The sequence below is a fragment of the Azolla caroliniana genome, unplaced genomic scaffold (genome assembly GCF_043228905.1).
Source record: "Azolla caroliniana isolate FFs.n. ecotype wild unplaced genomic scaffold, voAzoCaro1.0.p SCAF_2, whole genome shotgun sequence".
In the NCBI taxonomy this organism is placed as follows: domain Eukaryota; kingdom Viridiplantae; phylum Streptophyta; class Polypodiopsida; order Salviniales; family Salviniaceae; genus Azolla; species Azolla caroliniana.
In genome coordinates this window covers 24,346,128-24,371,388 of record NW_028230437.1, presented here as the reverse complement: position 1 = coordinate 24,371,388, position 25,261 = coordinate 24,346,128, and the positions used below count along the sequence as shown (strand labels likewise).

At 36.6% G+C, this 25,261-nt stretch overlaps 3 protein-coding genes and 1 non-coding gene across 8 annotated transcripts; 1 reads left to right on the top strand and 3 right to left on the bottom strand.

Moving 5' to 3' along the window:
- Positions 1-1,828: 1,828 nt before the first annotated feature.
- Positions 1,829-11,410, bottom strand: HCF107 (high chlorophyll fluorescent 107). Its single transcript, XM_087315516.1, has 9 exons — positions 10,877-11,410; positions 9,977-10,185; positions 7,505-7,648; positions 6,589-6,894; positions 6,168-6,227; positions 5,372-5,617; positions 2,995-3,105; positions 2,683-2,859; positions 1,829-2,413 (listed from the first exon to the last, which is right to left on the bottom strand). The coding sequence occupies exons 1-9, from the start codon at positions 11,346-11,348 to the stop codon at positions 2,075-2,077; spliced, it is 2,064 nt and encodes a 687-aa protein (XP_087171642.1). The 5' UTR covers positions 11,349-11,410; the 3' UTR covers positions 1,829-2,074.
- A 1,224-nt stretch (positions 11,411-12,634) lies between these two features.
- LOC147867722 (diphthamide synthesis DPH2 family protein) lies at positions 12,635-18,558 on the bottom strand. The gene is made up of 10 exons (XM_087315524.1): positions 18,407-18,558; positions 16,886-17,088; positions 16,279-16,387; positions 15,643-15,996; positions 14,528-14,601; positions 14,358-14,425; positions 14,079-14,194; positions 13,889-13,995; positions 13,492-13,643; positions 12,635-13,000 (listed from the first exon to the last, which is right to left on the bottom strand). The coding sequence occupies exons 1-10, from the start codon at positions 18,488-18,490 to the stop codon at positions 12,750-12,752; spliced, it is 1,518 nt and encodes a 505-aa protein (XP_087171650.1). The 5' UTR covers positions 18,491-18,558; the 3' UTR covers positions 12,635-12,749.
- Positions 18,559-19,244: 686 nt separating this feature from the next.
- Positions 19,245-19,317, top strand: TRNAR-CCU (transfer RNA arginine (anticodon CCU)). The gene has a single exon. It is a non-coding gene; the product is annotated as a tRNA-Arg (tRNA).
- Positions 19,318-20,762: 1,445 nt separating this feature from the next.
- Positions 20,763-24,740, bottom strand: LOC147867720 (uncharacterized). 5 transcript variants are annotated; one of them, XM_087315514.1, is made up of 7 exons: positions 24,619-24,740; positions 24,340-24,432; positions 23,126-23,209; positions 22,838-22,990; positions 22,359-22,526; positions 21,673-21,870; positions 20,763-21,154 (listed from the first exon to the last, which is right to left on the bottom strand). In XM_087315514.1, the coding sequence occupies exons 1-7, from the start codon at positions 24,691-24,693 to the stop codon at positions 21,077-21,079; spliced, it is 849 nt and encodes a 282-aa protein (XP_087171640.1). In that variant the 5' UTR covers positions 24,694-24,740; the 3' UTR covers positions 20,763-21,076. The 5 variants fall into 5 exon arrangements, with proteins under 5 accessions (XP_087171640.1, XP_087171638.1, XP_087171637.1 ...); XM_087315512.1 differs by having other exon boundaries at positions 20,763-21,559; positions 22,838-23,209; XM_087315511.1 differs by having other exon boundaries at positions 22,838-23,209.
- Between the last annotated feature and the right edge of the window lie 521 nt (positions 24,741-25,261).

The window sequence follows — 25,261 nt, the reverse complement described above, 5'->3', positions numbered from 1 at the left end:
CAAGACACACAGAGAGATAGAGAGAGATCGATTACCAATGGATGATGGCAGATGGGAGATTTCAAACAGGATTATAATCCACACAATTACATAGTTTGAGAAGTGGGTGGTTGATGATTTTGTGAGTATATTAGGTGCAGGATTCATACCATTATTGATGCATGAGAGAGAGAACCAGAGATACATTTGAGAGAAACAGTGGCTTGAAATAGGCAAAAACAAAACAGAGTATTGAGAAGAAGGAGAAGGCAAAAGGAAACCCGAGAGTAGTACTATTGGATTTTGAAGACAGATACAGATTGTCTTTGTTTTTTGAAGAATTAGAGAAGAATGGCTAAATTAAGGGACCCACCTATTTTATTGTAGCTGAGAATGCGGCATTTCTTCACCTTTTTCCTTGTTTTAATAGAAAAAAGAGAAGGAAAAATAAATAAATCTTCTCCTTTTCTTCACTCTATTTTTAACTCTTTTGACTCAATTCTATTCTAAACCCCTCAATCATATATATTTAGATTCTCATCATCAAAACCTAAAAACTTAGCTAGATTAGAGTGTATGTGTGCTATTTGTCCCTCGACCCACATCTCCTCGTGCGGTGTCCGATCAGGTGTGAAATGTAATGGCTCCAACAAACTTTGGTGTGTTATGTCGTCCCTATAGTCTAGACATCCCAATGGCCTAGTTGCGGCGGCCCTCTTTTGAATTTGGCATCCATCTCCCATTTCTACATTCTATCTTACCTAATGCAAAATGACGTCTAAACTCATTTGCTTATCCAACCTAACTTAAGAATACTTATAAATGGTCTCCCAATGTCTAACCTATTGTAAAATGAGTTATCTTTTGTCTAGACATCATAGGTGACATTTTGTAGTATTGACCTCCAACATGGGAATGAACCTTTCATAGTATAATAGGACTCCGAGCCCTTGTGTTGATGAACAATGTCTAACTATGTTTCCCTTTGGATGCATGGTGGACATTCAAAGGTACATAATGGACATTGACGCCGTATTTGAACATTTGATATTGTATTTGTGCCCGAAATGTGCCTCAACAAATTAGGTCTTCATTGGTGTTTAGCCTACTTGGTTAAGGGATTGTTCTTTGCACCATGGGGTTGTGAGTTCTACACCTATCTCAGCCCATAGAATAAATTCTTCCAAGTTTGATGTAGTGCATGGTCAAGTTAATAGCATGGTTGGCATTGACTTTGATTATGAAACCATGCCAATCAACTAACATAAGCTTTGGATTGCATGAATAATCTAGCATTTGATGTAAAACTTGTTCAAACTGAGGGCATCCAGGACCATGAATTTGATCAAACAAAGCTTGTACATTGGATCGTGAAAGTCCAAATTGATATGCTCTTGGTCAAATCTAGAGCATAGTCTAACATAGATTTACATTGAATTGAGGAAGTCAAGTCGCCTAGCAAGTCTAATGCATGGTTGACATTAGTATTGTGGCGCCCTCCATACTCATCAATAAAGGTGACCTTGGACCCAAGATCATTTGGTCAAGATGACCAAATCTTTTGGAGTTGACTTCAATAAGTCATGTTCATTATTGCTCAAACAATGTGACCTGATCTTGAGAAAAGGGCACCTTGCCAAGCTCAATTTATGGTTAACCTTAACTAATATCCATAGTCATGTTCATTAATAAATATGTTCATTACATTGAGCCAAGATCCGATTATATTTATAGCTGAGTCACAAAATATAGATAAGGTTCAAGGCATGGTGAACCTTGAACTGAATCAAATGAGAATGCTTGTGAATGGGAGATAATATCTATATTAGAGAATTCATTGACAACAAAGTTAAGACGAAGCATTATTTGAATTTGATGATGCAACAATACAGGGGCCAACTCATGGCATTTCTATTTCTTCAATTGGAAGAATCTTTACAGTAATGGATTTTAATGTACATTCTCAGTAGTGTTCAGGGCTGATTCCTCTTTGCTTTTGCATCCGGCATTATCCAAGATTAACACCAAAAGCTTTCTCATATTTCACAAATAATCTTCTTCCTCTTCTAGAGGCTTTTCTTTTGCAAGTTCCTTCTCAGTTTGTCACATTAGCCACAATCAAAGGTCTTGATCTCTCTTTTGTATTTGTTTTAGTAAACGACTTTGAACCTTCTTCTGCCTTCTTGTATTTCCATGGTAAAACCTCTCGAATAAAAGCTTCAATATCGAGCTCATCATCATCCACTTTCTTCATGTCAAGCTTCCTCCTATTCATAACCTCCACAATTTCTTTGGGCAAATCTATTTCTTTCTCATCGTCTTCCATTGGTTGGGACTCTCCAATCCCTAAAAGTTGTTTGATTCGGTTGACTGCGGGAGCAAACACACTCGAGAAGCTAACTTCCCAAGGAACATCATCCACCACTTCAATTCTCTGCATAAAACATCATATATTATCAACATGATGCATAAAACAAGCAAAAACAATGTGATGTGATGTACTGCCCCTGTTCTTAAATGTACATGCTTTTCTTGGTGAAAAACAGGAAATTTCTACTTTCGTTTTTCGTTTTTTCTTGTTTGAGTATGCATGTAATATTTCAATCGTGCAATGAGTTGTAATTTTCTCTTCCCCTTCCATGTAATGATTTCCTCAAAACAATGGACTGCCTCTCCAATGATAAGAGCCCAGATGCAAGAAACCTGTTGCAAATACTGCGTCCTTATCTCTTCCGCACGTGCATTGTTACCGAGATTCAGTTCTAGCTTTTCCCAAGACCTCCATGCAAAGACGTTTTGTGAATCAACTCTCAGAGCACATTTAAACAGCAACCTCGCAGCTGCCGAATTACCATCTCCTTCCTCCAAAATTGCCCAAGCCTAATGATAGCAAAGAATATTTGTCAGACAGATGTAAAGTGTGAATGAATAAAATTTCACTCTCTGTTTCAACTTAATAAACAATGCAAATCATGGCTGCAAAACTAAAGTTTTAAAGATTGATCGATGCCACACATGGAATGTTCGTGCAGCCTCCATGCTTCTGGAATTAATAGATAATGATTGCTTGTAATATTTCCGAGCAAGCTCAAGACTTCCCTCTTTCCATTCCATCCAACCCCAAGCCTGCATAACCATATGAATTAGAACAACAGCTACGATGTTTATCATATAACAAGAACATGGCACTTTGGAATGCCTCACATAAAAGGAGATTAGGCGTGTTTTTGCAGGAATTCCTAAAAAGTTAGTACTAGCTTTCAAGAACACCTAACAAAGACAGAACCATCTGTGATGACATTAAGAATGCTCTTTTCTTGCCTACTGGACCACAGAACCAAACATGTGGAAGATCAGAACAGTAAAATTCAGCAACTAGCTTAGTTTAACGGATGGTCTGAGCAATATGGGATGATGGGTGGCAGCTAGACAGATTTCCGAAGTAGACTCTCCATCTTTAGGAGATGCAGCAGTACATTGCACAAGGAGGGGAACTGGGGGCACACATTGATCTCAATGTTACTAAATGCAGATAACAGACATTGTGCTCATATCAGAGTCACCAGAACTCAAGGACCATCTTGATGCATTACAAGAGTTTTGTCATGATTGAGATCTCCTAGTATACCCACAGAAGATCAAAGCGATTTCTTTAATACTTCTTCAGCTTGGATCAACCAATTTGGATTGCAGTTTCCATACATGGGTAAGGTGGTGGAGATTGTGACCTAATATGTATATGGGTCACTTTTGTGAGGCCTAGGTCAACATGAGGGGAGAAGCTGAGAATCGATCAACGAAGAGATATGCTTTCATAGGACCTTTGGACAGAAAAAATGCTCGCATTAAGTTCCAAGAACCTAGGACAAAGGCTTTGGTTGTATGATACATTGGTTGCAGCATTACTTTTGCGGTGCACAGATATGAAAATATAGATTGATTCATGAGCGAAGACAGTGTCAAGGTTGGACTGGAGGAAAATCATGGTGCATTAGAAACACATAACATTGGTCACGATGAAGAGGATCTCCTAGATTGCAGTGCCAAAATTGCACAGGATGATGATGCTGAAGATTACTATGATGGAAGGTATCCCTTGGAGAGAACTTTTCGATGATGATGATATCCCACATGATTAGAAGTAAAGCAGCATGGCTTTCTCCAAGCTAAGTAGAGAACAGCACCAAAGCCTTATTTGTGACAGCTGTAACATTTATCAGACATGGCACACCGCAAGATAGATGTAGCAGACTTGCCTATGATTCCTCACAGAAGTGCCAAGAGTCTAATACACACGAGTCGCAGGTACATGGTTCCGTATAGCATGAAAGCAAAACAAAATTACTAGGCAGCATAATATTACCCTGACTATCGCCAGAACTTGGCAGCAACCAGTGAAGCCTCAGGGAACAAAAATAGCATTCTGTGCAGACCATTCTCTGACATTGCCAACTAATAACTTTCAAATTTCTAATGCAACCAAGTTTCATGGACACAGACCTCTCCCACAATGTGAGGTGTGTATTAGTCAGCTTCTTATATCATCACATCAGCTTCAGGCAGAGACAGAGAGAAGGCTTCATCCAGAGCACATGCCAGTTGATTCTGTGTAGCTCTTATGCTATGGTGAGTTAGAGATGCAGAGGAGCACTACACACGTTGATGCTCAGCCTTCCAATGCATCAGGTACAAATACACCATCCTCTTCTATGACCAGTCTACTTTCATGGAGCTTATGAGCGCCTCAGACAGAGATAGCTCGGACTACTCGTACTGCTTCCTGCAGACATCGGGAGTTACAACCACAAGAGCAGATTTTAGGTCCTACACAGAGGTATGTAACATGCTTCTTCGGCACTCCAAGCCTCTTAGCTACAGTTTCACTAGTATTCTCAAATCCCTTTACAGCAGGCATTGGGAATAGGAAGTGAGCTTGAGGTGTGACTGAAGAGAGAGTCACAGAGTTTGGGCCTGCGCTAATTGAAGATTGAGAGGCAGATATTACAGCCAGATCCAGCCCACCATCCAATCTCCCTCCTCTATCCTTTGATAAAGCAGATTTTAGTTAACATGATGCAGAGACATCTTGGGATTATCCTTAGGGAAGCTCCAGCATTAGTACACTATCAATGTGCAACCCTCAAGTTACACATGATGTCAGACAGCTCTAAAACTACCATTTTGATCACTTTTCGAAATTAATGAAATTGTTCTTTCTATGGCATATCAAACTCCCCAAAAGAAACAAAACAGAAAGTTTATAAATTCGTCACCGCCATGGACATCAAATGAGAAATGGGAACAGAGATGAGATTTTATACTGCTCTACAAGGCATGCATTTGCATACCTAGAACAATGAAAGAACAGTTTAAACTGATCATATACACTTACATTCCAAACAGGCTGATGCTTTGGATCAGCCAAGGAAGCTTTTCTGAAAAGTTCACGAGCAAAATTTGGGTTAGAGGAACCATATTCAAAAAGAGCATATGCCTGTAATAGGACAGCATCATCTGGGTTCAGTTCAATTCCTTCCTGGAAAAGCCTTCTTGCCAATTCTTTATTTCCTTGATTGGACTCAAATATTGCCCATGCTTGCCACACATATCGATTCTTTGGGCTTGCTCTCACACCTCTCTGCAGGATAATGAAATATAAGCCTTCCTATTATGTGGAACAAAGAACATAAAATGCATAGACCAAACAGAAGTGAACATAATACCAGAATATATTAACTGCATACACCAAATGCATTCTGACAATTCAACATGGTTTTCTCTACTGAGATGTCAGGCCTCTAAGCAGACAGTTTAGCACAAAAAGAGGAGAAGGGAGATACTTTATTATATATTTAAAGATGACCTATTTGCTACTTCCAAGCATAAAACCTAAAGGCCATGACGTCCTTAAGACACACATTTCAATGTTTCACTTGCAATAATACAAGCCCAATTCCAAGTTGCAGCTAGAGTTGAGTTAGGTGACAGGAAAGCCAAGCAAGTTTGCTTTTCTCTGATAGACTTTTTTATCTTAGCTAATTTTTTTAATAATTTAAACCAATTGGTTACCATCGTTTAGTGCTTAGCATATTTAACAAATCAAATACACTGTTCACAGTCCAGAACTTCTTGCTTTAAAAGCACAAGCTGTCACTATGATTCTCTGAAATAGCGGCAACAAGTTTTACCTGGAAAAGATAGCGTGCTGTAGAGTTATTTCCCTGATCTGCTTCTGAAAGGGCCCATGCCTGTAAAGTTCAAGTGTCATTCCTGGGCAGCAAGTTAGAATTTCACAAAAACCTGTAAAGTCGAATCAGATTTAGGGAAAAACTTTGGAGTACCCCAAATGTTTTCTTTATTTTCTCAAATGCCCTTGGTTAACCTGCCTCTTGACCAATTAGTGTGTTATCTAAGGAATCACACGGTGAATTCATCCCCTTTTCTTCACTTTTGATGTGCTAATCATATGGTAAATACGTCTCTTTTTTCTCTCATTCAGGGGTTTGCAGGAACAATGAAAACTAAGATGAATTTGGGGGGGATACAGAAAAACTCAGGGGTATTTCTGGGTTTTGCCTTAGCATTTATGGGGGTAAGAAGGATACGCACCAGCCAGCTTGCACAACTATTTGGGTTGTAATAAATGGCTTGGCTAAAAAGAGCTCTCGCTAATTCAACTTTTCCTGCTCTGTACTCGATGAGAGCTGAGGTTTGATACAAGTACTCGTTTCCTCCACAATATTTCAGACCTTTACTCAATAGCTCACGTGCTTTTTTTGTATTACCTTGCCTTAACTCTAAAACTGCCCATCCATGCCATGCTGCAGCATGCCTTATATCAGCTGCCGTTGCTGCATCAAAGAGTTTTCTGGCTTCTGAAAGATGGCCTAATTTCTCCTCTAGGATAGCCCAGGCCTGCACAGCAAGGACATCAGATACACATTGTCAAAGAGATTATGTGTTAACATTAAAAATAAAGCTTTGTCCGCTGAAGATCTGTAGAAATAAGACACATCCTGCTCTTTCTACTCATAAATTAATGAGCGAAGTTTATGACAAGAGACTACACTAAAACCTAGACATTATATTCTAAAATACAATGGAAAAGCACTGCCTTCACATTATACAATCCGAACTAATAATATGCATACACATAGATACATATATAGTGTGTATATATGTGCACATTTGATTGCGGAAATACCTATTTTACCAACAGATAAATCACTTGGTGGAGAAACAATAATTCTTTAAGGTCACAAGTTCAAATTTCAAACCTAATAAGGCCATTATTGGGTGATAAATATATATATATATTACATGTTTGCATGAATAATTAACAGTTTTCACTTACCAAAAGGATGATAAAGGATAGTTTTACTTTATTTAAATAGTGGTTTTTACAATTGATTTAATCAAATTCTTGTTAGATTTGTACACAATACGTGAATACCTACAATTTGAGCAAAGAAGTAAAGACATTATTAAAATAAGAAAATATTGTGAACTATATCAGTAAAATTACCTGCCAAATATATGGATTTTCACCTCGAGCAGCCTGGCAACCATCCTCAAGAACAGCTCTAGCATCAACAAATCTCCCTTGCTTCATTAAGCGTGTCCCCAATAGCACATAAGCCTTTCCATCCATAGGCCAATCTTTGATACACTGGAATATCAAATCAGATTGTGACTACAAATCCGCAGTAAAATTACGTACCAAATAACTTTGACATACTAGTTCATCAAAAAGAAGAAAAACATGAAGCATTTGTCTCTCGCCTATGCTTATGATATTCATAAACACAAGTTGAGCTTCTTGGAGTGTAGTAAAGACAAACAGTTGCAAAGAATCATTGCTGAAAATGCAGCCACAGGACTTCTGGAGTTGTTCGTAGTCCTTGAATAGAGATGCACACAATCGAAAAGCCATAGTAGGGACATTGAAATTTTAGTTCTGATCCTTACTCTGAATAGCCTTTATCCGTATATCTCTATTCAAACAAATTTCCATTTTTATCAAAGAAGCCAATGTTTAGCATTTGAATAGTTTTGACAATTTGATACAAAGGAACAATGTTCCTGTGAGGAGCTTCTTCAGCAAGGAAATAAGATGGTATATAAATTTTTACCATCATTTTGAAAGATGAACGGAAGTAAAAAAACATTTAAAGTAAATGTGTCAAAGAGATCAAACGAAAATTAAAGGAATTAGAAGGTACAAGAGAAAAAAGCGTAAAGTCTAGTTAGTCCAACATCAAAGATCAAGAGTTTTCTAATTAGAAGACATCATGTTGAGAACAGGATAATGAAGATCAAGAGTATTCTTATTATTAGACATTGTGTTGGAGAAGTTAACAGATGTTGTGATGCACTAGTGAATTTAGTGTTGTAAAAGCTTGTTTGTCTTGGTTCCTCATCAATTGCGACTCAAGACTTCCAATCTATTACGTGTAAGATTCTACTAGGCACATTTACCCTAGTTTTTCAAGCAATTAGCTACTGGTTGATTGGGCACTCATCTTGATACTGCATTCAAGACATTATAGATGGTCAGCATGAGAACAAATGAGAGGTATTTCTCATTGCAGAGTATGTGGTCCTTAGTGAGAAGCAGACACGTTCTTAGGAGGATACTTTACAAAAGGCATGGCCAATTTTATGGCCTATTTCAATGTGTGCAAGACCCCAATGTAACTGATATCAAGGATATCTCCTCCAAAGATACATTTCTTTCATTTACATGTCAGACACTCATTGATTGTGAAAAAAAATCACGGCACGCATGGAACAAATGTGAGCCATTTTCCTCATTGCATATTATGTAATCCTTACTATTGAGGCATTTCCCTCATTGCAGATTGTGTAATCCCTTTCACTGAGGACTTTTCCTCATTGCAGATTATGAAATCCTTACTAAGAAGGTCTATGCATTCCTAAAAAGGTATGACTGATTTGATGACTTATTTCATGTGTGCAAGTTTCCTATGTAGCTGGGATCAAGTCTATCTCCTCCAAAGATACACTTCTTTGGTATATGTGGCACATACTGATTGTGATTGATCATGATGAAAAGATGCCAAATGGATTAGCAATTTTGTACCTCTGAACAGAGTTGATTGCAGGATTTAAGCACTATATTACAGACCACATATGTTATTTTTGCATAATAACCACTTGGCTGTTCAGTTGGTTGTGAATAGAATGGAAAATAATTTTATAATATTCAAATGAGCGGCAGTAAATCAGTCCTACACTATGTTATAAGGATTTGTATACATGCTAAGGAAAAGGCACGATCCATTTTAATATACACACCCTAATACTTACTAGAAATTAGTTGTGAAACCACATCAAATTATGACCATGTGAAGCAAATGGTGGAGCTTGATCCCACACGTCCTTCTAGGGAGGATTCACCAATTGAACAACGCATATCAAATATAAATGTCCATACCAATTACATGCCCAGGTGGCTCAAACCCATAACCCAAAGGTTATGAGGCATTTTCCTTACTATGTGAAGCAACAACCCTAGATTGTCATGCAAAGGAACCTATTTTAGCCTTGTCAGACTACATTTGAGCATGAGAAGTTCAAAGTTTTCCATCTATGATGTGCTCAGTAGTGATTGAACTCAAAACCCTAGACCATCATGCAATGAAACAACTTATTTTACCTTTAACGGACTAGATATGGACATGAAAAAACTCCTTTTTTTCATCTATGATGCACCTAGTGGGTATTACTTCAAGCGTTAGGCATAACAATCTTCAATTATATGATCTTCTTGTACGTGATGCACCCACCCACTGCGGCTCAAACCAACAATCTGAAGATTATTAACCACAAACATCATGTGAAGGAACAGCCTTTTTGAAGTTCAGGAGACTCAATACGGATATCACAAACTCGAATTCTTTGTATTATTGTCATGTTCTAACTGTTAAAAGTATAAACAAAGGGATCATGATAATAGATCAGAATGGAATCAAACCTGTCTTAATATCTCCTCAGCTTTCTTGTTTTCACGCTTCCGGAACAAACATCGAGCTCTGTAAAGATCAAGATCTAGATTAATGGGCAGCCTTCCGGAACCAATTGAAGGCCTGAGATTTGAAAGCACCCTAATAGTTTTGGATTCCCTCGTATCAGAGAGATATGCTTCCTTAAAATTAGGGAAGATCTTTCTTTTGTTTTCATCATCTGCAGAAATGTTTGAACGTTAAAATAAATCAAAATAGAGGTATATTTTCAATTATAGATAAGCTCTATCATCAAAACATATAAACAAATACCCTAGGTTAGTAAAATTTACACTTGCATCGTTTGAAAACCACCTTTAACTTTGACAGTTAAGATATAAAAACCTAACCTGTTTTAGGGTAAAAAATAGCTTTCAAGATTGAGATATGGTAATGCCAAAGAATAATTGTAGAGCATTTAGCTTATCGTTTATGACCATTCATGGTAAGCTTTATCATCCAACAGATAGTTTAGCATAAATTTTCACATACATTATCTGAAAATCAACATTGCGTTTCGACATTGAAGGATTTTTCCCTTAAATTATTTCTCAAAAAACGTTGATGTCAAAGTGCCGATATCAGATGTTTTCGAAATTAGAAAAAAAGCAATCTTCAAAATATCATTGAGGTAGTGTATGTAAATAACCCAGCTTCAATAAATTTAGATGAAGATAAGTTTCCAATGGGACCACTGCTTCATTTCATGATTATCATGTCTTATCAGAGTATGTTAAAGGAATAGTTCCAATAGATTTAGATGATGATTTATCACCATTGACGCCAAATTCTTCACATTAAGGATGAGCTCTTAAAGGACCCTTGATTCCTTTTACCCCGCTAAACACTGTTTCCACCAAAGATAAGCTCACCATTTTCATCTTGATCCCCTCCTTGCAAAGATTGTACCCGAAACGATTCCTTCTGTGAAGATCCTTCCTTCAAAGAATCCGTCTGGAAAGACTCTTCAGGAGAAGATCCTTCCTCCAATGATTCATTCTGCAAAGGTTCTTTTTTCAACGGTTTTGTCTGCAAATATTCTTCATCGAATACGAAGATTCCATCACTGCGAGATCGCGATACAACGGAAATGGTTGATTCTGAATCAGCAGAAGTAGAAGTAGAAGAGGAGGAGGAAGAAGAAAATGCAGAAGAAGAAGAAGAAGACGAAATTTGAGCTACAGAAGGCTGACACTTAGGTAAAACGAAAAGCTCCTGATGATGATGAATCTGCAATGAAGAAACGAGAGAAACTGAAGAAGAAAGGCGGGACAATAAGGAAGGTTCAGAAGAAGAAGAAATGGAATGATGAGAGAAAGGGGAGTTGGAAGGGCAAAACGCCATATCAGGGGAACACAGAAGAAAGAAACATAAGAAGAAGAAGAGGAAAAAAGGACGGACTCTGAGAGAGAGAGAGAGAGAGAGAGAGAGAGAGAGAGAGAGAGAGATCACAGAGCTTCCATAGCTCAAGAGCTTGGAGCAGAGATGGGTCTATCTATCCACTAGTGATTCTCATATTTACAAAAGTAGGCTCCTGTTTCTCAGATATTGAGAAAGAGAAGAACCCCATAACCTCGATTCCATTGTATTCTTTTATTCTCTTCTCTTTATCTCTCCAAAGAATGAATGAATGAATGAATGAATGAATAGCCATGGAACGCGTCGCAGCTCATCCCTCTAATGCTAATGCTACACACACTCACTGACACAAAACAAACAAGACAAAAATGCCCATAGTTGTTATCATTGATGGCTTATTATGTTTGTCTTGCCCATAGTTGTTATCATTGATGGCTTATTATGTACATAGCACACCTAAGAATATTTGCTTATATGTACACATACATATTTACTTCGCACGATATAAATAAATAAAACTACAATGGGCTTGCCCACGCCATGTACCTCGAAGATGGACACCAATGTTTTTTAACTATGACCCCGGCTAATTTCAAATCAAGTGACCAAAACACCTTCCCAAAAGAGAAGCAGACACATCACACATCGATTCATCGCATGAAGAAACAATGGAGCAAGAGATACTTCCCCCCAAGTCTACCGAAATTGCATACCCTTAAGAATCAATTACCATATGCCCTCAAATTTGGACACAATATTTGCACAAGCACCTTGGTATTCAGTTTGTGCGCACTCGTATTTTATTTTCAATGCATAAACATGATCCTTGAAAACATGAGTGAATGTCATATACAAAGGCCTTCAAAATTTATGAGCAATTTTCCTCGAGACATGATTAAGAACCTTAACATGAAAAAGGTGCTTCCATTTTATAGTCAATCATTCTTTTATTTGCTTGGGTGATCACCCAACGAATTTGTTGTTGATCAACATTGTTGTTCATCAAAATAGCAAAACACAACTAACTAGTCTCAAGACTTCAAAATGACAACATACATACATAGAAAAATTTGATCAAATTTAAGACTCACAACTAGCAAATCATGAAAGGTGTACCTAAAATCACTTGTATATTTCCCATGGTAATAACAGTAAAGCAACCAAAATCTCTTTATTTCCTCATTCACGTGACTAAGCAATAACTATGGTAATGGAATATCCAAATAATATCCTTTAAACTAGCTTTGAATAACATTGTTTCCACACTCAGATTTCCAACCGAAATAATTCTCATTTGGTGTTGAGTTAGTATATACAAGATTCTTCTCAAAAAATATCATTTACCAAACCAAATATAAAATCTAATATTAAAAAGAAAGAGCTAAATCAGTGTTTATTGGGTTCATCGATATAGCCAGATGCTCTCCCTTTCCTTCCAACAACATGTCCAACAGTTGCCTTTTGGCTGGCGCTCACCTCTAAGCCTTGGAATGATCTGGAAAGGAAATATTCAGCACCGGATCGAGCTTCAACCTTTGAAACTATTTCAGACCACTTCTTTTCTTGCAATTGAAGATCTTCTTCAGCTTGATTCGCTGGTTGCAGTGCTTTTGACTGGTGTATCTCAGTTTCTTCACCTACAAGAATGGAACACAATTTCATTTAAAAGTAAAGGGAGGTAACGTGTAGAAATATGTGCTTCAGCATTTCGAGAAAACGGTGCCTTTATTCACTAAAAGACCACAAGAGTTTTTAAACTCATCAATCAGATATATTTTTTATAAAATGGTACAGATATATACAATTTCCTCTGAATTCCTATAAATTTGCATTAAACTTTGGGGACTAATTTTACCAAACACGAATGTGAATTGCCCTAAGTATATATATATCCTTAATAAATAAATTGACAATGCCACCTATTTCCTATTCACTTGATAGCAAGTTCTTCGAAGCACAGTCAGGATTTGAGGCAAATGCAAGAAAAGAAAATATCACCACTGGTATAGACTTTCCTGAGGCAACATAATTCAATTTTAGAGAATTCATTATGCCAATTAAGATTCGCCTAATTTATGTCATGGAATGGTAATGCAAGATCAAAGTGATCAAATAACGAAGGATGTACCTGCTTCTTTATCGAATTCTTCTTCGATATAGGAACCTTTTATGAACGAAAAACGAGCTTCTTCCTTTCCTTGCGGTCTATGCCTTCCTGAATTATACCATCTGATTATGGATCTGAAATCCAGAGAATAAGCTCCAGTCCAATGACTTCCCCTGATGTCACCAGAAAAGTTAAGATTTCTGGATATCATGATTCAGGGTTACAAATAGAATTCTTGTAGCAACTTAGACATTTTCTTTAAAGACTGGCCATAATCTCTAATCAACGTTCTACATTATATTATGCATACAAACAGAGTTTTTCGACATCCTCTTTTTTTAGCTTCTCATAACCTCAGAATCTTCACTCAACTATAGCTTGGAAATTAGGATAAAAAAGAAAAAGACATATACCAGACCTTCTCCATGCAATTATTGCTTCAAAAGGCGTGATCACGGGAACCATGAAATTTTTGCTGTCCAGCAATGCTGTTTGCGGACATGCTATTAATACAAAAATGTCACACTGAAACAGAACACATAGGTTGCTTCAGTTTAGAATCAAGGAAAATAGGAAGACGATGATGCAATTATGAACATATACTTGACCTCGGGAAAGTTAGCTAGCTTTGCTGCGTTTGGTTTTCCTATTGCAAGCGTGTATGACTTTTTTCCTGACTCCTTCACAAGATTCCTTATTAACTGAACCATTTCACGGTGACCAGCTGCACGACAGAGTTTATACACATCATGGGCAGGAACAAGACATTCAGAAAATGTCTTCCAGTAAATGGCATGAAAAAAATGCATACAACATTTCAATAAAAAAACTTCATATCCAGCAATGAGAAATTAACATCATTGAAAGAAATATGCAAACATGCTCACCAACTCCAAGTGTTCCTACAACAATACCAACGATATTTGCATCCTTGGCCCGTTCAATTAAATAATACCTGTGAGATAACTAACAATTCGTTTCTCAAATAAACACGAAAAAAGGCAATGGTATCTGTAAAATCATGTAGGTTTTACATAGCCAAATTGCCATTGCTTACCGACGCATTAGAAATTTGCTTTGACTTGCCACATCATAATTGAAGCATTTCTTATCAGGGTTGTATAAAATAACCTGTAAAATAAGTTTTACGTTATGGAAGTTGTAACATATTTAGCAAAAAAGTATTTTAAGAATTAACAGTGATGGACCCAGAGATCCTCGAAACATGAGTTAATTATCTAGTTTTTTATAGGCTATATATAGATAGATAGATAGATAGATAGATAGATAGATAGATAGATAGATAGATAGATATCTATCTATCTATCTATCTATATATATATATATATATATATATATATATATATATATAGATATAGATATATCTGTATGTATGTATGTATGTATGTATGTATGTATGTATGTATATGTATATGTATGTATGTATGTATGTATGTATGTATGTATATATATATATATGTATGTATGTATGTATGTATATATATATATGTATGTATCTATGTATCTATGTATATAGTATACATATAGAGAGACAGAGAGTATATACCGCGATGGAAGATCTGTACCCTGATATAAGAGATCGGGGAGATCTTAAGTGCAAATCACAATAAGGCAGAAGATCGGGTCTGAAAGAGGGAACCTGGTCCACTATATACCAAATAATCCTAGGTCTATCCAGACTGTAGTTGATGAGGCATGGACAAATAGGCCTATCTCTGGTCTATTTGACTCCATTAAATTAAATGAAGATTACAGATATGTTCCTAACAACATATCCTAGTCTCCTCTAAATTGAGAATCAAGATCACCCGAGAAGTCAGGAACTGTCAAGAAGAAATGTGATCCATTATACTAGGAAAACAGATGCACTGTTCCTTGCTCATCTTTAAAGCCACTTTAAAATATTGCAGCCTGTGTTATTGTATGTTTTGAAAGCCAATTTAGAATCCACAGTAAATATAATGAGTCCAGCATATTATTTCAGAGCTGTAATTATATAGTGTATTATATAACGGTCAGTATATAATATACAATATCATGTGCCATCATGTCTGATTACCAAATAACAAGTTCAGTAATCTCCACACATACAACATATCTAAAAAGCATAAATACATGTCAACAGTAAAAAACATCAAACAGGATACCTACAGTGCAGGCACTGAAAGTGAGCATAATATTTGTTAACGCAGGACTCTCGTGGCCTATCCAAACAATGATTGCATCTTCCATTTTGCAATCTTCCGGGAGAACCCAATCGAGACCTCCACAATTATATCTGGTGTTAGGCTGGCAATTTGTTGGTTTGGGCTTCGTATGTTCGTCTGTTGATTCTAGTAGTTGTAAATCCCTCCCATTTTCATTGGTTTCTTCTGCAAGGTTGTATAATGGATTTCTTTCTTTATCAGGGTCTTCTGCCACTTGCACATTTGTCAACAACTGGTTTTCCAGCAATCTCTTTCTTATGTTTGGTATTGCATGTGCAAAATTTAGATCAAAAAGTAGCTGTTTACAAGAAGCCAACATGTTTCCGTTATCATACCATTAATGCAATACAAAACATCTATAATCTATGCCCACATTGAGAATATGCAAAATCTAGATGAAGTAGGATAAACAAACATGTTTTCGTTACCGACATACAAATTTATACCATTGATGAACATTTCATTATTGGCACATAAAAACATCTGTAAATTTATCTGAGTAGAAAGAGTGTAGAAAAAAGAGCATGTTTTATTATGGAGAAAATAATTAAACCAAAGATGTAAACTACTGGTTTAGTACCAGAATTGTTTGTCTGCACTTTGACTTGTATTCTACTACATGATTGACACAATCTTCAACATCAATCACACATCTTCCAAAGACATATCGTATTGGCAGTTTTGAGGACCTGTAAATGGTTAGGCATTCATTAAATTCTACAAAATAAAATCAGGATAAGTAAGTTTTTTGGAAGAAAATAACTTGTTATAACTTATAACTATTATAATGTATACAAAAAGTTGCATGGCCTAAACAAAGAAATTCCAGCTAAAATTGTTCAGCATAAATTGATTTCTGCTTCAACACTGATTCCAGCCTTCCCACTTACGCTTTTTTGAATGGATTCTTGCCCTTCAAGACAATGCATTGGAAATCATTGAAAGAATAATATTTCTTCAAAAAGATTATAGCATTAAACAAATGTGCAATGTGGAACAATACTCCCAAAATCTGTCTGCCCATGCACTTTATATGTCCTTATGATAAGAGTCCAACTTTACTATTATCTATCTATAAATGTGCGCTTTTATGCATGTAAAATAAATCTGTGTCCATAAATATGATGAACATGCACCCACTGAATCAGCAATATCATTTTTTAGGCAGAATAAGTACAGTTTCTTACTGAGTAAGGCAAGTGTGCCCATAGTGGATAATGCATTCTGCATTGACATGTGCGGCCGCTATTTCATCTCCGCAACAGCTGCCAAAGGTAGTATCAGCCAAGATATAAAGCTTCACTGAGTCATATCCTTTACTCTGCTTCCTCAAGTGGAGTCTCAGAGAAGAAGAAATGGCCACAGAAATCTTCAGAAGTGAATCAGGGAACTGCAAAAACAATAAAAAAATGTATGAGGTTCAATAAGAAATTAGATACATGTTCCAATAGAAGAACTTTGTTTATGCTGAATTGAAATGCAAGAATGGAAATTTTTTTAGTTCTGTAGAAGAAGAAGATTCAATATGAAACTCCATTAATGTTCCCAACTGAAGTATGTTATCTACACTGAGTTGGAGATCAAGAATGATGCAACAACTTAAGTTTTGCAACTCGCTGACGGCTTTACAATCCTGACATGTGTTGTGCAAAGCAGTCTTAACATACTTCTGATTATGCAATACTTGGTTTTCTTATCCCGAGGTGTAATAGTCTTAAGTTCTTGGAAATGAATGCAAGCATATTTTCTTTCCAAAGATCCTAAAGAAGCATTTACCTCCATAAAGCTATCCTTTTCTTGCTTCCTCATGTTGCACTCAGCCCCAACAAAGGCGATATAAATATATATAAGGTCACATCACCATATAAACTCTAATCCAAATCAGTCAATTCCAGCTGAAGATCTGTTAAAGACCATGATTTTGGTCTTCCCTAGGTTCCCTCAGGGATCTCGAGCCCATATGTTAAAAAGAGGCCAAGATGGTCTAATGGGTGCATACCAACCATGTATTTACAATTCTGATATGGGTTGTGCAAGGTGATACTAAGATACTTCTGATTGTGTGCAAACACTGTTTTCTCCCAAGGCATAATAGTTCTATCAAATAACATTTGATGAACGAGTTCAGCAAGACCCTCACAATCCTGTTGTGGGTGGTGCAAGGAGACCCTAACATGGCATGGATTGTGCTACATTTGATTGTTCTTTCCCCTAGCTGTAGTACACCTACCTGAAAATTTTATGAATCCCCCCTCATTATACTTATATGTGTGTATCTGTGTCCTTGTGTATATTATACGTTAGGTTCTTTGATTGTCGATACTTGGTTATGTACATATATACGTATTTTTAATATATACAGATATACATACATATATTTTTATTTATTTATTTATATATATATTTATATATATATGAATGTATAGATATACATACATAAATACATACATATATATATATATGCAGATATACACAAGTATGTAAATAACCAGGGTCAAGAATTATTCCCTAGATTTCCAGTGGAGTGTATATAGATGTATATATTAAGTGAGCATACATAACCAAGTATCTACCATATCAGTGACCCTAACTTAGAGAAACCTCGAGAAATTTACTCGTAAAGAGAACTCAGAAGTGTAGTACGAATGAAAAAAAGGATCGAAACAAACTGAGAGTTTTCTTCTCTAACAAAACGGAGGATGGGAAACCTGAAGAGCCACACGTGTATACCCATGACGAAGAATGTAAGAAGCAGTGTCGTGTATATCATAGAGCTGCTCGAAGTCTTCCATGGATTTCTCTGCACCTCTTCTTCTTCTTCTTCTTCTTCTTCTTCGTCTTAGAGTTGGAGAAACTCCGACGAGTATCCTCGGTTTATTTTTCTGTATTTCCCATAATACCCCTGACTTTTGAAAATCTCTAACATGCCCCTGAGGCTTTCTTTATTCTTCACCTCAATGTCTCTTCTTTGCCCAGCAATGCCCCTCCTCATCAGCCACCCAGTAATATGATCACGGAGCTTTCACTTCTACTGCTCCGTCAAACTTCAAATATATTGCTCTTGATTGATCGCGTTTAACTTATTTATGTTCTAACTTCTATGAGACTTGTTTGTATATCACTCAAGCTTTGTACCAATGGACAAAGGGCCTATCCCCGTAGAGTCTACGAAAGAAGGGGAGGACCAAAAAGGAATTGCCTGTATTAGCGATTGATTCATTACTTCATGATACATTAGGGGTATTCTTTTTTGAACCACATCAAGTTTGTTGTCATCGGTACATATAACCATGTCCACCATTTACATATAACCAATCATACACATGCATTTCATGCGCCCTAGGGTTCCATAGACATTAACATGTATGTGTACATTCCCACATGGAAAGAGAGGATTCATTACGCAATTTCATTGTTCATATATCTTGCATGGTGAGCCTTTATGTTTGATTCCACAATTAGTAATTCACTTCCTTGGTCCCATGGTAAGGGTGTCAAGTTATGATTAAGTTTATTAAAATTGTAATTATTTTCATTCTAAAAACAGCGCCTGTAGCTCAGTGGATAGAGCGTCTGTTTCCTAAGCAGAAAGTCGAAGGTTCGACCCCTTCCTGGCGCGCTTCTTACTCGATGTCATTCAAATTCTTGTTTGTTTTTTCTTTGCCCTTTCTACTTAGTATATCTTTCTTAGAGCAACTTTGCCCTTTCTACTTAGTTTTTAACATTCTTCCTTCTGCTCTTCTCTCATTTCTACGATTTGACCAAGAGCCCCCAATGGACAATAGTTGTGGTGTGGCCCATAGTACCTCCTACTACATATCCACTCGCATCTCGCTGCCAAGTTATTCTATGGCAATGTGTTCCCGTGAACCTTTTGAAATGCGATCGATGGATTTCCTTCCACATCTCTTTATGTTAAGCAAATCGCCCCAAAATATTGATAATTAATAGGATGTTATTTTCACATAAAGAGTTTTCACCCCCTTGTTAAGAAGGATTCACATACATGATGATATGTTGATTTGGTTCGATTGGTCGAAATTGGCCTCCTTGTGGACGATAAAAAATCTATTCTATTCTCTCTCATGGGCCAAATTTGGCCTTAGAAGACGTTAATATATCTTTCTTTCTTTCTTTCTTTCTCATTCATCCACAACCCCTTCACTCTCCTTGAGAGGCTTGATCATGTAATTTCGTCCAAGTTATCTTGTCATGGTTCAAAGACCACTTCATGAATATGTGCATCCATATATGGTTGATGATAAACATAAACCAAAAGGATGCTTTGTAACCTACAATATAAGAAACAAAGAAAAGACAACAAGCAAGGGGCGTTTTTTTTAAAACTTTTTTTTTCTATTAGTCTTTTATGAGTTATCTTTTCATAACCATTAAAAAACACCCTTGATTTTCTTTTAAGAGAGACTAATTTGTTGGGAACTTTGTTTCCAACAATATCTTGGTAAGATCCTAAATTGGAATGTAGTCAAGAGTTCTCATAATGCCTAACCTCTAGGAATGATATTGGGAATGGAGTTCCTAAGAAATAAGGCCACATGGTTGATGTTTTCACATTTTAAGAAATTGTAGTATGGCCAAATGGATCACTTAAATCTTGAATCGTTTCTAGAACACATTTTCAACATATTTGCCTAACCATACCATTTATTAGGTTAGAACAAGTAAATACTTTATCAAGTTTCTCATTGTTCTACTATGCATAAAAAAAGCACAAAGCGTGTGTATTTTAAACACCAAGGTTTTGAGTCTCTTCATAACATGATTGTTTCCAATGCAAGGTTATCACAAAAACACATTAATGGAATCGAGCATTCTAGAACATGAGGTAACATAATGATAGAATAAACCCAATAAATAACGATATCTACACAAGATCACATTTGAAATTCAAAACTTCTCAACATGACTTGTTATTTACGACCACCTTTTGATTTGCCATGCACAAGAGAAAACTAGGAAATATAGTAACTCTAGAGTCCATACAATGTTTATTCTTATTTACTATCACCTTTTTTATTTTCCATACACAAGAACACTAGGAAATATATTAACTCCATACAACACTATTTTGTGACAAATGATCACACTCTTGTGTGAAGTAATTATTCGTTATAAAAGAAAAAGAAAACGGATCTTTGCGTCATAAACTATGCAAAGAGTTTATATAAGTCCTTCTAATGTTGGAGGACTAAGTTTATTAAATACAAGTCAAGGATTTTGATAAGGTTATGTTAATGAAACATTGTTACAATGTTGTAAGTTATTTTGGTTTTGCACCATTGCACCAATATTGGTTATGCATGGCATGTTACATCAACTCTCCTTTTTTTATGTATAGAATGTTAAATCGACCCTCTTTATGTATAGGATGTGCATCGATCATGCCTCCAAACTAGCAACAAAAATCGCAAGAATCCATTCCCCTTTCTGTACATCTGAATCAACACATTTCTCCAATACATGGCCAAGGCTCGGACAATCCCCATCTTCAAGAGTTATTCAACTTCCATCTCATATATATATATATATATATATATATATATATATATTAATATATACATTTACATACATACATATGTATGTATGTATGTATGCATATATGTATATATATATACACATTAAGCTTTCTCATCATGTAACTTCTAGGAAACATTATGCTAGAACTTAGAGACCCAAAATTTCATGTTGACCATAGCCTTCGTGCATGAAATGTATAAAGCTTTTGTCTCTTCCTGCGTAACATCTAGAGAAAATAACACTACAAAGAGACCCACATATCCATCTTCATATAAATATTTCTATGTATGAAATGGATAAGGCTTTTTCACCCTGCAGAGATTCTAGAGAACATTATACCCCAATTAGATCCCAAAGTTTCATGTTGACACGGACCTCTGTATATGAAATGGATAAACATCTAGCAAAGAGGAGGAAGTTGGAAAGGTTGCCTCACTATAGAATCTTGCGTTATGTCTGGCACTACCATTGGGCACATTGCGATATATTGGAGTTTTTCTCTTAATTTGGAGACGAGCAAAAGTGTCTCTTCAGTTGGATTTTGTTTGGCCACCATCAGAGCTTCCAAATATTTCTTCCTCATAACCTCTAACTGCTTTTCTTCGGCATGTTGAAAAAAGGACATCCCATCAGTCTGCATTCAATGGCCAATGGCACTACTCATTTTAAACATGATAATAAAACAACTAAAGGTTAAGTATGCAAATGGAATCAGTTAGCAATTATGCCACCCATACTGAAATCAAGAGAGACTATTTAAAACACATCATAAGTTTGAGCAGGAAAACTCCAATGTACCCTAGAGAGATTTTGTTTATTTCTTCAATTGTCCTAAGATTTCATTAGTTCCCCAAATGACCATGTTCAATCCTATCTTGAGCACTTATAGGTGCTATTTGAATTATTATAAGATTGATTTTTTTTTCCCCTCAGTTCTGATGATGTGCTATTTGAGCAATTATATGGTCCAATTCATTCCCTTTTTTCTCTCTTTTGGGGATTGACCAGGGACATTCCAGGGATATAACGAAGAAACTGGGGCATTTGGGGAAATAATGAAATACTTGATGGGCATTTTTTGGGAGTTTTCCCCTAAGTTTTAATGGGAAGAATGTGCACTACTTGGTTATCTTCCGAACTGGCCGAATTGCTTTGTACGATGGAAACAAGATCTCCAACTTGGCATAGTAACTCAGTAAGCGCTTCTTCAAGTCTTTCGGCCTTCATGTTTGATGCTTGCAAGTTTACTTCTGCCTTTTTGATAGATGATTGCAAACTCACGACCTTACACTGCGGTATCATATATGTGTGAAAAGCATAGACAATAACCCAACAAAATAATATCAGATCCTCGTATTCAACGAAATGCATATATATTACTGCATGTATAGTTGTTTGCGATAACGTTTTTCTTAGTTACGTAGCATTATAATTTTGTACGTGAAAATACAAAACTGAACATTGTTCGCCTTATTAATTTGTAAGCATGAATGTCTAGTGTTAGGTCCAGTAAATAGGTCTTTGAAAGCATGGAATGATGCTAAACTCATATTACAACTATTTGGATCATTGAAACCCTCTTTTGAAGACATTTTTCATACCTGTCTCTCATATAATTGATCTTCAAGTTTCCTAACTGCCTCATCTTTCTCTTGAATTTGGCTTTCTAATCTCTCCACCTTCGCATTCAGCCATGAGATTTGTCGAGCTTTTGTCTCTGCAGCTTGTAACTCAAATTCTTTCCTTTGCAAGTTCTGTTCCATTTGTTCAACTTTTTTACGTAGATGGTCGATATCAGCATTTGTGACAAAATTTTGATTAACCCTTTTTGATGATAATGGAAGCATTGGGATATTATCTCTGATAAATAAATTTTCCTCTTCACGTACCATGTTTACAGCACTGCCCCAAGTAAGAGGGTCCATAACCTCACTACGTTTACTTGAATTGAATTGGCTTCGATACTCTCCTTCCTGGAAAGTCAGTAATGCTTAAAGGGTTTGTTACAGTAACCATAAGCAAATTGAAGAATACGTGCATATGTCATACACTGAAATGACATGCATTAGTCTGAATTATTATTTTTCATACATATGACTTCTGTATTCATATCAAATGACACATCCCTTGCATAGCTTCTTCAAAAGTGCTATGATTCTTGTCTTGCACCACCAGTTTCTTACAGACTAGATTTTCCTATATCTTTTTGATGCAAAGAAATTTGATTAACCCTTTTTGATGGTAATGATAGCATTGGGATATTATCTCTGATAAATAAATTTTCCTCTTCACGTACCGTGTTTACAGCACTGCCCCAAGTAAGAGGGTCCTTAACCTCACTACGTTTACTTGAATTGAATTGGCTTCGATGCTCTCCTTCCTGGAAAGTCAGTAATGCTTAAAGGGTTTATTACAGTAACCATAAGCAAATTGAAGAATATGTGCATATGTCATACACTGAAATGACAAGCAGTAGTCTGAATTATTATTTTTCATACATATGACTTCTGTACTCATATCAAATGACACATCCATTGCATAGCTTCTTCAAAAGTGCTATGATTCTTGTCTTGCACCACCAGTTACTTAGAGACTAGATTTTCCTATGTCTTTTTCATGCAAAGAAATTTGGTTTTTGGTGGAAGCACACTGGCTAAGAAGAACAATGTCGAAGAATTCACTAACCCAAAATGACCAAATTTTCCTTTCCAAGGTGCTTAGCTGGGGTTTCACATAAATGGCTACCGCTACAATCTCAAAAGATTACCCTTGCCACACATAGAGAGATGTGGATATGGTGAAGAAATTGTAGATGTAAATATGATTTCATGCTTTCTCTATATTTGGGAGCATACATTGGGCGCTTCCACTCTTGAGAATGTTCTTTTGCATAAATCAGATTTTTTGGGAACTTCTATGGCCCTAATTAGGGACCATTTCAGGATTTGTAGGAAGTATATGGATATTTCGCCATCACTTTGGTGGGTTTTGTTCACAACCTACACCATTATGGTCAACCCAGTGCCTGGTGCATATAGCATGTTTAGGTTTTTTCACTAAGAAAAAGATCTTTACATACGTATTAAATGAAAAGTAAACTCACCTTCTTCTTCGAAGTCCATATCTCTCGGGAACAGGGTGCTCTAGAATACACAGGAGAAGCATGGCGAGGAAAGGATGGAGACATTTGATCATCCTAGAAAGATTTATTTTTTTATGTGACAGGAAACACAGAAATATTAGGGGAAAAAAATCGACTTTGTGTACAAGAAAATGTCTGACATAGAAATCTTCTTAATGGGTACAAAATGCAGAATCTGACAAAAAACAATGTTGATCATATGCATGCGTGTGTACATATCGGTTAGTGAGAGAACAAAACCTGAAAGAGATTAGGGTTGACAAGAGGTATCATTTCAACACTAAAGCTTCGATGGGGAGAAGTAGCATGACCCATGATGCAACACTCTCTGTATCACAAGAAAAGAAGAAGAAAATCTGAGAAGGAAGACTAGAAATGGAGAGCTTTTTCAAGGAATGGAGAGGTATGGAATATCTACAAGGTCAGAGAGGGAGAAACCCTATCCTCTGTTTTCTGTCTGTATCTGTATCTCTGTTTTTGTTTCTCAATACCCTCATCACCCCTCCCAAAACAAAGTCAACAGTTTTTTCAGGTGGCTTTCAAATCACATGAATTCGGGTTCTTTTCTATGTTTCCCAACCGTCAAGAGTCTCTCTCCCATTGGGCGTCTTTCACATTCTAGCTTCTCCAACTGAGTTCCCTTGGGGTTCCGTCCGGCCAGGAAGCCTTTCAGTTCTCCTCGCCCACATCCTTTCAGACGACAGGTAGCCCCGGCACGTACATAATATGCCCGACGAAGCACTTGCATCTGCAAATCATAGAGATCCTTGCTCTCTCAAGGTTTCATGTGGTAAGACGATAGCAAAGTTCAGCAGGGGAACATCGAAAATCAATCCCCGTGTCAAAGTGCAACGTACCTAACCTCCATTGATTCGGACCTCTG

What these genes read in the sequence shown, in the direction of transcription:
- HCF107 (XM_087315516.1), bottom strand. Translation starts at nt 11,348, where the DNA reads ATGGCGTTTTGCCCTTCCAACTCCCCTTTCTCTCATCATTCCATTTCT. An exon ending in CAGCACGCTATCTTTTCCAG is followed by an intron (nt 5,618 to 6,167) that starts GTAAAACTTGTT and finishes ATTATCCTGCAG; the next exon opens with AGAGGTGTGAGAGCAAGCCC. An exon ending in AGGCTGCACGAACATTCCAT is followed by an intron (nt 2,860 to 2,994) that starts GTGTGGCATCGA and finishes TGCTATCATTAG; the next exon opens with GCTTGGGCAATTTTGGAGGA.
- LOC147867722 (XM_087315524.1), bottom strand. Translation starts at nt 18,490, where the DNA reads ATGGAAGACTTCGAGCAGCTCTATGATATACACGACACTGCTTCTTAC. An exon ending in GCAATAATTGCATGGAGAAG is followed by an intron (nt 13,644 to 13,888) that starts GTCTGGTATATG and finishes TGGTGACATCAG; the next exon opens with GGGAAGTCATTGGACTGGAG. An exon ending in AGAATTCGATAAAGAAGCAG is followed by an intron (nt 13,001 to 13,491) that starts GTACATCCTTCG and finishes CCATTCTTGTAG; the next exon opens with GTGAAGAAACTGAGATACAC.
- LOC147867720 (XM_087315511.1), bottom strand. Translation starts at nt 24,693, where the DNA reads ATGGGTCATGCTACTTCTCCCCATCGAAGCTTTAGTGTTGAAATGATA. An exon ending in TCAACCCTAATCTCTTTCAG is followed by an intron (nt 24,433 to 24,618) that starts GTTTTGTTCTCT and finishes AAATCTTTCTAG; the next exon opens with GATGATCAAATGTCTCCATC. An exon ending in CCAGTTCGGAAGATAACCAA is followed by an intron (nt 21,871 to 22,358) that starts GTAGTGCACATT and finishes CATTGAATGCAG; the next exon opens with ACTGATGGGATGTCCTTTTT.